Raw genomic sequence first — 12,818 nt, 5'->3', positions numbered from 1 at the left:
GTGCTTTTTTATACAAAAAAGCAAACCTACCCTGTCTCAAAGATTTAATTGATCAAATATCTGAGAAGATACTGAGCAAAAATGCAGTTAGGGTTTGGGTTTTTTTGATACGTAAGCTCACTTTTATATGACTGAAATTGCTTTGGTGATTTTTATTCTACAGTGTAATGCTTAGTGGGCTTAGGGACCACCCACCGAAATAACAATTTGAAGTGAAGGTTTTGGCTATGGGAAGCTGTGCTTTGTAATAGCACGCAAGGGCCCTTAAAAAGTATTTTTTTAGGCAAAAAAGAAGTTTTGCTTGCTCTGTGATTATACTAGAGATGGTCTAAACCTCGTGTGATTAGCAACAAAAATGCAGGTCAAGTCTGCTAATCTTTTCCTGTAAAATATTAACCTCTTCTATTAAGAATAAATGGCAATACGTTATTTTATAGATATATTTTCTCATTAATTTAAGACACTGTCAGGTTTGTGGTGCATGTTCTAAATGCTCAAGTGTAGATCACCAAATAGTTACTGTTATTTCTGAAGTTCATTACTCTCTAGTGATTTCTCCATATTTTGCTGCTTTCCTTAGCATTATTGCTGGTTCGGAGGTACTCTTAATTTGTTACCGGTATTAGCTCCTTAATGAAACTCTCTTCAGGTAGATTTTAATCTAGATATTTGAAGATGCAGGATGAAATTAAGGTCAATTTTCATGGGAGCTTGGGACATTTTACATATTGTCTTTTAAATTTGCAATTTTCTTTTCATTTAGAAACAAATTTGGATGAAGCTGCATTGATACATTGCGATGCCTACAATTTTATTTCCAAGTCTTGTGAAAGAGAACTTGATTTGATGACCTTACTGACAGTTAATTACTGCTAGTAGATTATTGAGGAACCACTTCATAAAATAAGCAAGGAAGTCTATAACTCTCTCTAAAATACTGGCTTTGATGCGGGTGAAGACGACTTTGGACTATTCTGAAAACACAGACAAGAGCAAGAAATTTTGCTTTTCATTAAGGAGAATGCTAATTTCTCTTCTTACAAATGTGGAGAGTTGAGATTCATTTTTATATTTTGATGATAGATGACTAATAGGAAATGTGTTATCTTAACACTGGTTTACATAATCTCTGAAACACTCTGCATTTTAATATTTTTGAGGGTGATATAATTGACAGATGGAAGTAGCAGTGTCCTGGTTGAGGGCAAATTTGGGAGAAAATCAGTCATAGATCAAATCCAATACCAGGACACCACGCTAACTTCTGTTGTTGGTTTACATTTTTTGGTAAAGTTACAATAATTGGAAGGCTGGAGAAAGAAAGAATGTGAAACTACTGAATACAACATTTCAGACAACAGACGTGGAATATCATTGTTTCAACCAAACATTTGAATTTCAAATTTCAAAGCAACTATCTGAAGTTTAATTTAAAATTCTAATTTAATTTCAAGTCACTGTGCCCATGAACATACTTTTAATTGAACTGTATACTGGGATCTAAAAATAAGTCATTTTCCACATTTGAATTCACTTCATAAAACAACAGTTTATGCATTTTACAGTATTACAGAAGTACAATCAGTAAATCAAAGTATCAGAATTTGATTTTTGTAACTTTTCAAAGTGGCAAACCTCTCAAAAAGCCTGTTAGTCAGTCCAGGATGACACCATTCCTGGACCTATATACACTGTTATTCACTTCAGCACCTTCACAAAATTGAGAGACCTGTTTTGCTGCGTTCTGCAGCTGCAGGATCAAGTCCAGGGAGGTTATGGGTTCTGGTGACCAACATGGGACTCAACGAGACGGGTCTCTGCTTGGTTAATGTCAGGAAACCATTTGTTCAACACAGGAACAAATTCATCTTAAATCCAGAGACAGAGAATACAGAGCAGAGGCAGGGTGGGGGTTTTACGGAACAGAGCCAGCCTGGAGTTTAAGGTCAGGGTCTAATAGGGACAGAGCAAAGGAGAAACCCAGGGGCACAAAACACATCACAACACCCTGGGCTGCCACCCCACCAGGGGTCTGCAGGTGGGGCAACTCGTCCCGGGCTCACAGGGCACATCTCCTGAGGCAGAGGGTGCAATTGACTTTTCCTGGCCTCTAAAGACACACCTCTCACTTTAACACTGCTTATCCAAAACCAAATCTTTGCCCCCCACACCGTTTTATACCCAAATCATGGAGCCTTTATGTCTTTTGATTGTCAGTGAGGTGTGTTTATCCATTCGTCCATGGTCAGAGTGGCTTTATGCAAGGTTTCAAATGCTTCTGATTACAGAATCTTCCAGACTACAAGAGGGTTTTACAAAATATGCTTTATTACAATTCCCAGATTAGTGACAGGGGAAGAATTTTTTTTTTTTTTTAATGATTTAATAGTGCCACCTCTAGATATCAGAGAGTACAGAGTCATAAATTTTTAGTACCTGGGTTTGTGATAAGAGGAGTTCATACTGTTTCAACAGAATTAATGAATATATCTTTAGAAATGACACCCTCTTACATGCACGCGTTAACTCACAGGTGGACAAAGTGGACAAAGTCTCCTGACTATCAAGCTATTGAAGCGGGAGTTTTAACAAATGGCTGCTGAAGGAATTTAGCATATTTTGTACTGTTGCCACTGACTGAAATTCATAAACGGATTCAATAGCTAAAATTCATAGATTCACTTGCAGAAACAAAATTGGGGTTCTTTGGGTTTCTTGACAATGACTCTACAGATACAAAAACGTGCCAAAATAATCTGGGTTGACTTGCAGAGCTATAACCTTCAACAACGCAAATATACTAAAAACCCAATACTACTTTCTAACCTGTGAACGATAGAAGAGGCTAACTGGGGTCACAGATTTTTCCAAACTCTGTCTTTTCCACATATTTACCAAATATCACTTGAAGTTAAACCAGCCTTCAAGACTTCATTTCTTTCCTTATTTCTACTGTTGAATGATTTTATTTTTGCCCTGAAGTTTTCATACTCATGTGGAACTTCATGCTGAACTTCAAAGTTTTTTTCCTTTATGGTGATTTTGCACATGCACAGCTTACTCACAAAAATAATCACAGGACCTCTACACTGTATCAGCAAGCTGCAAATGTTTACTACAAGATGGCTGCCATGTAAAAGGAAAAAAGCATAATCATCTAAATGTAGTTCAAGCAGAACAGATTTAAGAATAAAGCCCAGTATGACTAACATCTTTGCCAAAGGAAAGAAAGCAAGTGTAGCTCCCAGTTCAGGCTCACATCACTATTTGGGAAAGCAGTAAAATACATCAAACATTACCTACAGATTGTATTTCTACGATTCACTATTATGCTTCAGTGTTAATCAGCTGTATCTTCACCAGCACATCACTGACATAAGCACATAGATTTGAATTCCAATTAATGCATGTTCCTTTAGTAGGACAATATAAAATATTAGAGAAAGGTTTTTTGTTTATTTTTTCAATTGCAAAATAAGATACTTTGAAGCACATTTTCTTCAAAAGTCCCAAAAGCTTTGAGTAACTCAGCACAGTGTCCTGAAATGCTGAGGAGCAGAATGGGTTATGCTGCCAATATCAAATCGATCACTTCCTAATATTCAACTCATCACAACATAATGTTCAGTTATCTATAGCAGTACAAGTTACTTTGTGAATGCAGCTTCCAGCTCTCTGTAATGTCTCAGATGCAATTTCACATGTATCTACATAGAAGATCTACTTTGTAAACATGAATTCATGTAAGGATTGGAGAGATTGAACTTCCTTTCCCTTTCCTTCTTTGCACCAGTGGAACAAGCTACAAAACCAGAATTTGTTTGCAACCATGCCCTCCACTTTGCACATGCCCAAAGTCAAGTAGCTTTTACTTGCAAAATAGACATTTTTTCCAACTTACATTTGAATGGTATTCCAAAGCATCCAGTTCACCTTGGTTGAATAGACATTTCCTTTCACCTTTCTGCAGAATTAGCAAAAAACAACAACAAAAAAACATATAATTCCACAATGAAATAAAAGGGAAAAAAAAAATCAAAGATACCTGAATTACAACTTACCTCTTTAAAAGCAGACAAAATTTTCCATCTCTTTTTACTATCATGAGTACAAGTCAAATAAGCAAAAGGATCTGAAAATAACTAAACTACTGCAGGCATTCACAAGGTACATAGACTTAAAGCTGCTCTAAATTATTCATGGTACTACGTTCTGAAGGTACCTAGTGCACAGTTTGTGCTCATGCCTCCTTTGGGCCCATACTAAAAGTTTCAGCTGCCAAGTGCAGCTTACCAATAAAAGAAAAATATTAACTATTTCTCTATGATTACATTTATTGGTTTAGGCAAGTGACTCTTATTTTCTCATGTCCATATGGAACAGTACTGAACAACACTCAAAGTAAATTCATACTCTCCTTCCCAACTCGCTAATCTGCACAATCTCAACAGCTACCACAGTTTCAGGCTGTGTACCTGACCACAACCAGTGCCAGGAGATCTCAGGAGCAATCCACTGCTTATGAGACAGAATGCACATTACTCACATGAGGGGCACAAGAATATCCTCAAAAGTGCCCGCTCTTCTACACTACCTCAAAAGACTCAGGTATGCAAAACAATATTAGCAGAATACTATTTATCAAGGGATTACTGCAATTTACTATGTTACAGAGAACATACCTTCCTAGCAGTGGCAAGAGAATCTCCAGTGTCACTCTTTGCTCCTTCTTGGTATTCCTGTCTGTTGCTGTTGGCCTTTACTTCTGCCAGACTCACCTGAGGGCAGGACACAGCTGCTCCTCACAAGCTGCAGCTATACAGGGCTTAGAAATATCCAAGAACTCCTCCCAAAACACGGATCTCATTTTTGCTCTTTTACCTTCTGCTTCTACGGCATCTCCGGGATCAAAAGGAGGACCATCGCTTGATGAGGGCGTGGCAGCAAAAGTAGAAATACTGTAACAGTCTTCAGTAGATGTGACAGAAGTGCTGTGAGTGACACCACCAGGGTGTGCAAAGGAGTCACAGATCTCATAGCCACACTGGTTGATGAAAGAGAGATGATCCACAAGCCATCCCACTGTCAGACCATGTACCATGGACATCCTAAGTCCCCTTTTCAGGACGAAAGATCAGCTCCCTGAAACCACAGCCTTCACCAACCATCTGCACTTCCTGGAGCAACCTCCTCCTCCTGTGGGAATTTTTATAAGAATTCACTTTACAGAATTATCACTATTTAACAAACTAGCACATCCCTTCTGACAGACATTTCCATGCTCACACAGGCCACACTGCTGCCTTCAGCTGGTTTCCCCATTATGTTGATCCCCATACCACTACATTTTTTGTAGTAACCAAATTTTATATGACTTTCCATACTTTTATACGGTATGTGCTTACTCTGGCTCTTTTTAACGCGTCAGAAAACAGCCCTATGACACTCCAGTTATGTCTAAGACTATATGATACCTGTGTATATCTATACACTGTATATACACCACATATATATGCATTTACACTACATATCTTTACTACATATGTTACACACATGCTACATAGACTACATACATCTGCACACTATAGACTATAAACTACATATATGCACACACTATATATACACATACGCTATACATATTCACATATAAACACACACGTGTGCATACATACTCACTATGTACACATACACACACTGTATCTACACACACACATATACCTAGAGACATGGATCACTATGACGGCACCCGGGAGCAGCAATATAGGCACAAGGGCAGGGGCAGCCGCAGCCCCAGCGCGGCTGAGGCCAGGCGCCGACTCCCATCCCCGAGGGCACACAGGGACCGAGAGCTCGGGGCTGGGTTTTCTCCAGGAAAACTCTCGGCGGCTGGAGAAAAGCCCGGGGTTCGCCGTGGCCCGGCAGCGCCTGGCAAACACTCACCGCGGGCGCCGCCATGTCGCTGTACGGCCATGGCCCGTCCCTGAGCACTTCCGGGGCTTCAGCTCCTCCTCTCCTCCGTTCGCTCCTCCTCTCCTCCGTTCCCTCCTCCTCCCCTCCGTTCCCTCGTCCCCTCCGGTCGCTCTTCCTCTCCTCCGTTCCCTCGTCCCCTCCGTTCCCTCCTCTGGGCGCTGCTCCGCCCGCGGCTCCTCCATGAGGCAGTTCCGTGGGACGCTCTGAGGGACGTCCGGGCGGGCGGATTTGAAATGGCGAGCGGGCGGCGGCGCTGGCGGTAAGGGCAGGGCGAGGAGCGGGAGGGGAGCGGCAGCAACACCAACATCCTCAAGCACCGGGACAAATGTCCGTGCGGCGGCGGTGGTAGTGGTGGGGAGTCCCGGGCTGGCCTCGCTGCTGAGTGCCCCGGTCGCCCTCGGTACGGTTTAGACGCGCTCTCAGGGCGAGAGGGCGGAGCTGCCCCCGGCTCGGCCGCGCTCCTGCGCTCTTCTCTTTTTTATCCTGCTGGCGTGCTGGCTCTGGCAAACTGCTCTTCCATCTCTGCTGCAGCTCTGCTCTTACAGCGGGCTGGCTAATGGCAGCAGCAGCGTGGCCAGCAGGAGCAGGGCAGTGACAATCCTGGTACGCGGCGCTGGTGAGGCCGCGCCTCAGTGCTGTGTCCAGTTCTGGGCCCCTCAGTTCAAGAAGGACACGGAGGGGCTGGAGCGTGTCCAGAGAAGGGCAGCGGAGCTGGGGAAGGCTCTGGAGCACAAGTCCCATGAGAAGTGGCTGAGGGAGCTGGGGTTGTTTCACCTCCTGGTGAAAAGGAGGCTCTGGGCAACCTCATAATTCTGGAAACACCTGAGAGGAGGCTGTAGCCAGATGGGGGTCGGCCTCTTCTCCCAGGCAACGAGCGACAGGACACGGGCTCAAACTGTGCCAGGCTTTGGTGGGACAGCTGGAGGAATTGCTCCACAGAAAAGGCGATTGTACACTGGAATGGTCTGCTGTGAGCTTGCTTAAGCAATCACCGCACCTGCCCGGCATGTCGGTGGAGCCAGTGTCCCTGGAGGTGTTTAAGGAAAGGCTGGATGTAGCACTTAGAGCTGTGGTCTAGCTTACAAGGTGGTGATTGCTCATAAGTGGGACTAGAGGATCTCACAGGTCTTTTCCAGCCTCATTGATTCTGTTATACTAGAAGCTAATCACTTGCTATGTTTGTGAAAATTCAATCTTTTTGTGGTTGGTCCCAGTTAAAATAATGGACTAATGCAGCTTCTTCCCCAGACACAGTGAACTCATGAATATGCTGCCCTGTGAATTGAGCTCGAGAGATAGACTTCTGTTGTGGTTTGTGAGCAGTGTAACTGGAAGTAAAATGAAGCAACAGTTTATACTGATAATGTGTTTTGGTAATGTTTGTAGTGGAGGGGACTTTTATTAGTTATAATTCAGTCATTTAAGCCTATCCCACAAATGAGATACACTTTCTGCCCTCTACAGAGGTTCTAACTTTTCTCTAAAAAATCCTTTTTCTGTTTCTGCTGCATCTCTTCTGTATTTTCCTCTCTCTTCCTGGATTTCTCAGCCTCCTTTGGACTGAGTTCTTTTGGGATCCTCCCTTATGGGGAGCTCTGCTTATCTCAGTTCTTGTGATTTGATGAAAACTCCCCAGCTCGTCAGAATCTTGTTTCTCGTGTTTATTGGAAGGTCAGCACAAAACTTGGCAGGTCTCTCCAGACTGACTGCACAAGGTTATATCTTTGCAATCTGGTACATTTCTTTCTTCTGCTGGTACAACAAGGCCTTGTGGCTCATCCCGTGGCTGACAGCACAAAATGGCCCTGAACTACACAGTTCTTTTCTCTTTATACCTATTTTTACCCAATTAATAATAGACACGTATATTATTTCTCTTAATGACCCAATGACCCTTCACCTTTGTGCTACACTGCGGCATTTTCTGTCCAATCACTTACTATTACCCAAAAACCTCTAGGAGAAGAACATGAAGAAGAAAGAAGGACAAGAGACAACACCCTAAATCCTCCATCTTGCCTTCTGCTCTCTAAACTAACTTTTTCACCCAGTGATTTAAGAAAACTTTCTAATCTACACACTTACACTTTTAGCTTTTTCTATCTAATTTTAACAGCTGTTTTCATGTATCACCATGAAAACATGCTCATGAATTTCATGTTACATGAAATTCAGTGTTTTTCTGGATCTTCGAACTAAGTATCGGAAACAAGGGTACACACTTTGTATCCCAGACTCCAACAGAAAGCTGGCACTGTTTTCCTGAATTAATTCTGTTTACTTCAAATTCCACCTTAATGCCACTGTGGGGACTAATATTCCAGTTTGATTTATATCTGCATGCATAGTCTGAAGACAGCCATACTATTACCTCAGAACAGGTTTTCCAGTGATTGTGCTATGATGCTGGGGGATCAGTTGCAAATGAATTGGTAGGCTCAGACTGAGCAGCTCAGGAGCTGATGTATGGCTGAAGTGCTGTAAGCAGTACTTGTGTACTCGTGGTAGTGTGGCCTTTTTCCCAGTGGACTGAACTGAAAAATTTCTCAAGCTCTTTTGCTTTTGGAACCTGGGGGTTGGAAGTGACCAAACAGAAAGAAAGGCAAAACAGTAGGTTTGGAGTAACCACTGACTCTATCATCAATAAAACAGTTGATTTAAAAGACTGTGACTGCTCTTACATATTTCTGGGGTCTAACATAATCAATCTTTTTTTTGATCCAATGTACAGGTCTACTTCTTTATTCTGAGCTTTTGGGAAATCATTGTGGCATTTAGAACACAAAATACCCTTAGACCCTGTATTTTCTGACACTGCTGGAACACTGAGGGATTTACAGCAGTCACAATGAGGCGAAGCTCAAGTATTGCTGGAAGCAGCAGCCAACAATCTAGGATGGCACCGAGAGTGGAGGACAGCAACAAGATGGGTCTTCAAACAGCTCAGATGTAAGTCTTGCCTGTCAGATTGCTAAAAATAATTATATAAAACTAATTCTGAAGAGATTTATCATAGTGTGTGGGAGTAGCAACTGAGAAAAAAAAAAACTGAAACGGTGAGAAGTCTCCTTACAGCCAAGGGTGTTTGCACAAGTGCTCCAGTTTTGCAACACTACTTGCTTTAACCTTTTTGTATACCTGTGTCATGTTTCAAATGGTAAGCCTTTGTTACGTGTTGCTTAGGAGATGGCTGGGTGCATGAGCTGACCTTTCTAAGATGTTGCTGTGATGAAGGTGTTGAGGAATATATGAGTGCATGTATAGTTCTTGTAAAAGCAAGAGATGAATTGGTAGAAACAGTCACTTGAATCCTTCTCTCTATTCCTAAGGAAGGACAGAGGCAGCCTTGGGAAGCGGACCATGAGCAAAGCTACATCTGGAGCTTCAGAAGGAAAAGCCAGCTGTTCTGGGAACAGGTATGTACAGGTTTTGTTCTCTGCACTGTATATTAAAACAAAAATGGTCCTATATAATTTTGGAATTTTTCTTTCTTGACCGGTTTTTGTTATAGGGAATAATGGATCCGAGGCAAGCAGACCTTCAGTTCTGCCTTCCTCCAGTCCTTGATCAATAAACAATAATGCTGTGGAGCAGGAATTGCTTTGGGAGCTTTTTTTTTTTCTTTTGGGAATGACGTGCACTGCAGACCTTAAGAGTATCCCATTACATTTTTTTGTTTAAGGAAGAATGACATCTAAAATATACTCTGCATTAATTTCTTCTCTCTGAGGTACCAACCTTCCGAAAATCTAAAATCTTTCTGCTTAGCTCATGACTTTCTGTGTTGTGGGTATCTTCTTTCATAGGACCCCCAATGCTGCAGGGGTCTATTCCTTTTAAATAGTCCTTAAATATTTTGGTCTTTATTCACAGTCACCAACATGATTTCTTCATCTTTGGGTTTGTTTTCTGCTCTCTAAGAGTTTATTTCTTTCAATAAAACGATGACATTATTCATCTAGGATGCAGTAATCCCTTTGTTGCACACGTGGCATTGTGGCTTCCACGTCGATGATGTTTATCCAATCACCTTAAATGAAGAGAAAACTTCAAGTATCACATTGTATAACAAATGCAAAGAAAATATCAACATAGCATTCGTGCTGTGACTTAAACATGAAGAGTGTTCTCCTTTCTATGTATTGTCACAAGACCTGTGTTTGCTGTCTGTCCTTAGAGCGAGTGGGGCTGGAGGGTCCCACAGCAGCCAGCACGGTGTGTTTGGGACAGAAAAGATAAAGGATCCCAGGCCCCTTCATGACAAAACATTCATCCAACAATGTATCAAGAAGCTTTATGAGGTAACATATTAACTCCTTCTGCACTTATGTTATGAGGTGTAAAATATATTCATCAGAAGGGTCCTTTCTCTTGGTTTCAACTCTTAAGCTTTATTTAGTGACTGGTATTCTGTGTTTCTTTTGCACAGTTCCTCCTTGAGAATGCTTATGGCCACAATGTTTCCATGAAATCTCTACAATCTCCGTCAGTTAAGGACTTTTTAAAGATCTTCACCTTTATCTATAGATTCCTCTGCCCTTCTTATGAACTGCCTGACTCAAAATTTGAGGAGGAAATTCCCAAAGTTTTTAAAGACCTTGGGTAAGATGATTATTGTTATTCTCCTGGGCTGAATAGATATGATATGGCTAGAAATTTAAAAGCTAAGAATTCCGCATTGATAGTTGGGGAGAATGGGTAGGTTTTTTAATTCAGATGAGACTCTAAAAGTACAATGTTGTGATAGTTTTGTTTCACTTTTGTTCAGCTCTAGGTTTACTTGCTGATTTTCAGAGTCTACTGTACACTTTATATTTAAACCTGCAGAACTATAAGCTCTTGGAATCTTGCTTTGTAACATTAAATTTAATTGATTATTTGTATAAAAATTTGAAAGGTAGGACAGAATTCTTCTTGACAAACCTTTCTGTTCATTCTGTTAGAGTCTAACAACTAAAATTTCCAGAATTTTTGGATCAAGTCAATTTAGTTTAAAGTATGTTTTCCTGCAATTACACTTATTCTGCTTTGAAAGCAAAATGTGTGAAAAAGTAGTTTAGAGAACAGGAGACAATATGGAGGATTTAGGGTGTTGTCTCTTGTCCTTCTTCTTTCTTCTTCATGTTCTTCTCCTGAAGGTTTTTGGGTAGTAGTTAGTAATTGGATAGAAAATGCCGCAGTGCATCACAGAGGTGATGGGTCATTGGGTCATTAAGAAAAATAATATACGTGCCTATTGTTAATTGGATAAAAATGGGTATAAAGATAAAAGAGCTGCGCAGTTCGGGGCCATTTTGTGTATCAGACATGAAGTGTGCCACAAGGCCTTGTTTGTACCATCAGAAGAAAGAAATGTACCAAATTGCAAAGATTAACCTTGTAACCAGCCTGGAGAAACCTGTTAACTTTTGTAAGGATCCTACAATAAACACGAGAAACAAGATTCTAATGAGCTCGAAAGTTTACTTCAAATAATGAGAACTGAGATAAGTGGAACTCCCCACGAGGGAGGATCCCAGAAGAATTCAGCCCAGAGAAGGCTGAGGAACTATAGAAAAACTGTATTCACAGAAAATTCAGCCCAGAGAAGGCTAGGGAGACTATAGAAAGCTGTATCTACAGCGAATTCAGCCCAGAGAAAGCTGAGAGACTAGAGAAAAGATATATCCACAGAAAACAGAGCCCAAAGGAGGCAAGGAAAAGAGAGACAGAGGTAACAAATACTACATGAAATCCCAATTAATCTGACTTTCCTCATGGAACTAGATAATTATCTTAGCAGCAGATACTAATTCCCTGTCTCTCCTTGCTGTTGAACATGCACTGTGTAGAGGAAAAATAAAATATAGAAACATCATCTTCATGCAAGCTATAGAGGAATAAAAATTGCTTTAACCTTTTTAAAAATAGATGGCTTTTTAGAAATTATTAGGGACATAGGGCCAAGCTGCTTTGACAATGATTTATGTGGTGTCCTTTTGGCATTAATCTCACCAAGCAGCCTTTTCATATTACATAAATATTTCCTCTGTGTTACCACTCTTGCATCTGTTTCGTTATTATTATTATTTAGCTGTAAAAAATAACACTTGATGCTGTAGAAGCATGCTGGAACTGTAGCTTTTTTCTTTTCCCTAGGGTATGTTGGTTTTTTCCATATTTTCTTGTCTCATCTCCATCAAGAACGTGGTAGTTCTTCTTTTTGAGTAGTTCTTGAGTGGATCATGTAGATTCATTCAGGTTGGAAAAGGCTTCTAATTTCATGAAGTCCAGCTGTTAACCCAACACTGCCCAGTCCACCACTCAACCGTGTCTTTGAGTGCCACATCCTCACGACTTATAAATGCCTCCAGGGCTGGTGATTCAACCACTTCTTTGAGCAGCCTGTTCCAATGCTTGACAGCTCCTGCTGTGAAGAAATTCTTCTTAATAGCCAATTTAAATCTCCCCTGCTGCAACCTGTGTCTGCTAAGGCTTTAACTTTGCAGTGTCTGTTCAGCTCACTTGTGTGAGGCTTCTGCAGTGCTCTTCCTTGGTTGTGCCAACGTAAAGCGTGGCATGCTGTAGTAGTTTGGATTTGCCAATTTCATTTCCCGGCCAATGCACCAAATAAATGTCGTAGTTTTAAAGCAGCAAACTAAAAAAAAATCACTAGAAAACTTACTTATTTCTTGCTGTGAGATATGGATTAGAACAAGAGCAAAACAGGCTTAAAATTTAAGCTGGAACAAAGAAAGTTTATTAACAAAAACTGTAAGAATAAGAAACCAGAATAAAACCTCCAGAAACCCTTTTTTCCCCCAACTACCCAACCATTCTCTTGTTCACATGACAACATAAAGACAAAA

At 41.0% G+C, this 12,818-nt stretch overlaps 2 protein-coding genes across 3 annotated transcripts; one reads left to right on the top strand and one right to left on the bottom strand.

Annotated features, from left to right (window-relative positions):
* Positions 1-3,579: 3,579 nt before the first annotated feature.
* LOC131586348 (uncharacterized) lies at positions 3,580-6,978 on the bottom strand. The gene is made up of 5 exons (XM_058853166.1): positions 6,968-6,978; positions 5,941-6,366; positions 4,882-5,117; positions 3,902-3,964; positions 3,580-3,802 (listed from the first exon to the last, which is right to left on the bottom strand). The coding sequence occupies exons 1-4, from the start codon at positions 6,976-6,978 to the stop codon at positions 3,957-3,959; spliced, it is 681 nt and encodes a 226-aa protein (XP_058709149.1). The 3' UTR covers positions 3,580-3,802; positions 3,902-3,956.
* LOC131586429 (kinetochore protein NDC80 homolog) lies at positions 6,131-10,973 on the top strand. 2 transcript variants are annotated; one of them, XM_058853252.1, is made up of 5 exons: positions 6,131-6,229; positions 8,702-8,919; positions 9,300-9,386; positions 10,148-10,271; positions 10,400-10,973. In XM_058853252.1, exons 2-5 carry the CDS (start codon positions 8,819-8,821, stop codon positions 10,574-10,576), a joined length of 489 nt encoding a protein of 162 aa, XP_058709235.1. In that variant the 5' UTR covers positions 6,131-6,229; positions 8,702-8,818; the 3' UTR covers positions 10,577-10,973. The 2 variants fall into 2 exon arrangements, with proteins under 2 accessions (XP_058709235.1, XP_058709236.1); XM_058853253.1 differs by lacking the exon at positions 6,131-6,229 and adding an exon at positions 7,533-7,641.
* Positions 10,974-12,818: the final 1,845 nt, after the last annotated feature.

This window comes from Poecile atricapillus, chromosome 19, assembly GCF_030490865.1.
Source record: "Poecile atricapillus isolate bPoeAtr1 chromosome 19, bPoeAtr1.hap1, whole genome shotgun sequence".
NCBI lineage: Eukaryota > Metazoa > Chordata > Aves > Passeriformes > Paridae > Poecile > Poecile atricapillus.
The sequence above is the reverse complement of the archived record's forward strand: the minus strand, read 5'-3'. Positions and strand labels throughout refer to the sequence as shown.